The 1,359-nt window shown below is 39.3% G+C and overlaps 1 protein-coding gene across 1 annotated transcript in view; it reads right to left on the reverse strand.

Annotated features, from left to right (window-relative positions):
- Window positions 1–401: 401 nt before the first annotated feature.
- Window positions 402–1,359, reverse strand: part of LOC119423151 (G-protein coupled receptor 4-like) — a 1,114-nt gene continuing 156 nt past the window's right edge. Inside the window, exon 2 of the mRNA XM_037690564.1 lies at window positions 402–932. Coding sequence (XP_037546492.1) covers window positions 402–932 — 531 coding nt within the window. The remainder of the gene's footprint in view (window positions 933–1,359) is intronic.

The raw sequence follows: 1,359 nt of genomic DNA on the forward strand, positions 1-1,359 counted from the left end.
CTTCTAATTTGAAAACAGGTGCCTGAAAAAATGTGAAAGATAAGTATGAATTATTTATAACTTCCATTTTATGTGACTAATTTGAACTACTTCTACAGTCCTATTAAAATGTTATTTAAAACATATTGAAATGGAACAAATCAAGAAGAAACATTTCAAATATACTAACTGGGTAAGCCATTAGCTAAAACATGGAGGCAGTTAGTCCTCTAAGTTAACTTTAGCAACTCCAACTGTTTTTATGTCACGTTGCAGCAAATAAATGCGTCTGTGGACAGTTTGTTGTCCGAGCTCTAAATCGAAAACCCACAGTTTCTATGTAAAAAATAAATAGAATATTGCTTTGAATACCAAAGTTGGGTGTGTATGTTAAATTTACAATAGCACCGATGGTGTTTTGATCAAACCTTGGCATCAGGCAGGCTTTCTGTAGCGCCCTCCCTGCAGCACATAACGTTCAGTTTCTCCAGCTTTGTGATGTAGAGGAGGGGCTCGATGATGCAGCTCAGATCCATGATGGAGAACACGATGATGCTGATGAAACAATGGTACTCGATATACGTGTAAACTGACACGAAGGGCATGGTGGCCACAGGAGTCAGATAGTTGACCACGATGATGGCCAGGTTTTTCAGCACCATCTTCAAGGCTTTCTTCTTCACTGGATGCATCACCTCCTTTCCTGCCACGGAGTGACGGAGAACCCAGATGACAGAGATGTTGCAGAAGACCATAACCGCAAATGCAAAGAGGATGACCCCGCTGAAGACGTCCGTCACGCTCATGACTCCAAGGATTGCGTCTGTCAGGCTGTAGGGAATGATCAGAATCCAGACCACGACAGAAATGGCGGTTCGGGCCATGTTGCCTCGGTATCTGGAGAAAATCACTGGGTGGACCACGGCCATGTAGCGATCGATGCAGATACACACCTGGGGTTACAGACAGGAAGAAAGAAGAGTGATGTTATGGCTTAGGTTTCTATTATAAAATTTTGGAAGCACAGGAATCCTAAATTTTATTTACAATTAAGGATAACGGTAATAATAGTTTATAGCCTGTCTTTAACAGGTACAAGTTTATTTTCACACACTCAAGAAAGTGTGATATAAGTGGGTTCTTACCTATTCTAGGGTACCTAAATTAAATATATCGGACCGCAATGGGTAACGAGTACCTAACATATAAAAGATTTTGAAAATTTTGAATGTGGCTCCAACATATTGTAATATTTCTTTAGTTTAAAAAAAGGAAAAATAAATCAGAAGCTGGAAAATGGTTATCAAGAGGGCTATAATTTACCCAAAAAAAATTGATTTGAAGATGACATCACAACAAGAGAAAATTCTAAGCACTTAC

The sequence above is a fragment of the Nematolebias whitei genome, chromosome 16, assembly GCF_014905685.2.
Source record: "Nematolebias whitei isolate Nwh7 chromosome 16, NemWhi1, whole genome shotgun sequence".
NCBI classification, from domain to species: domain Eukaryota; kingdom Metazoa; phylum Chordata; class Actinopteri; order Cyprinodontiformes; family Rivulidae; genus Nematolebias; species Nematolebias whitei.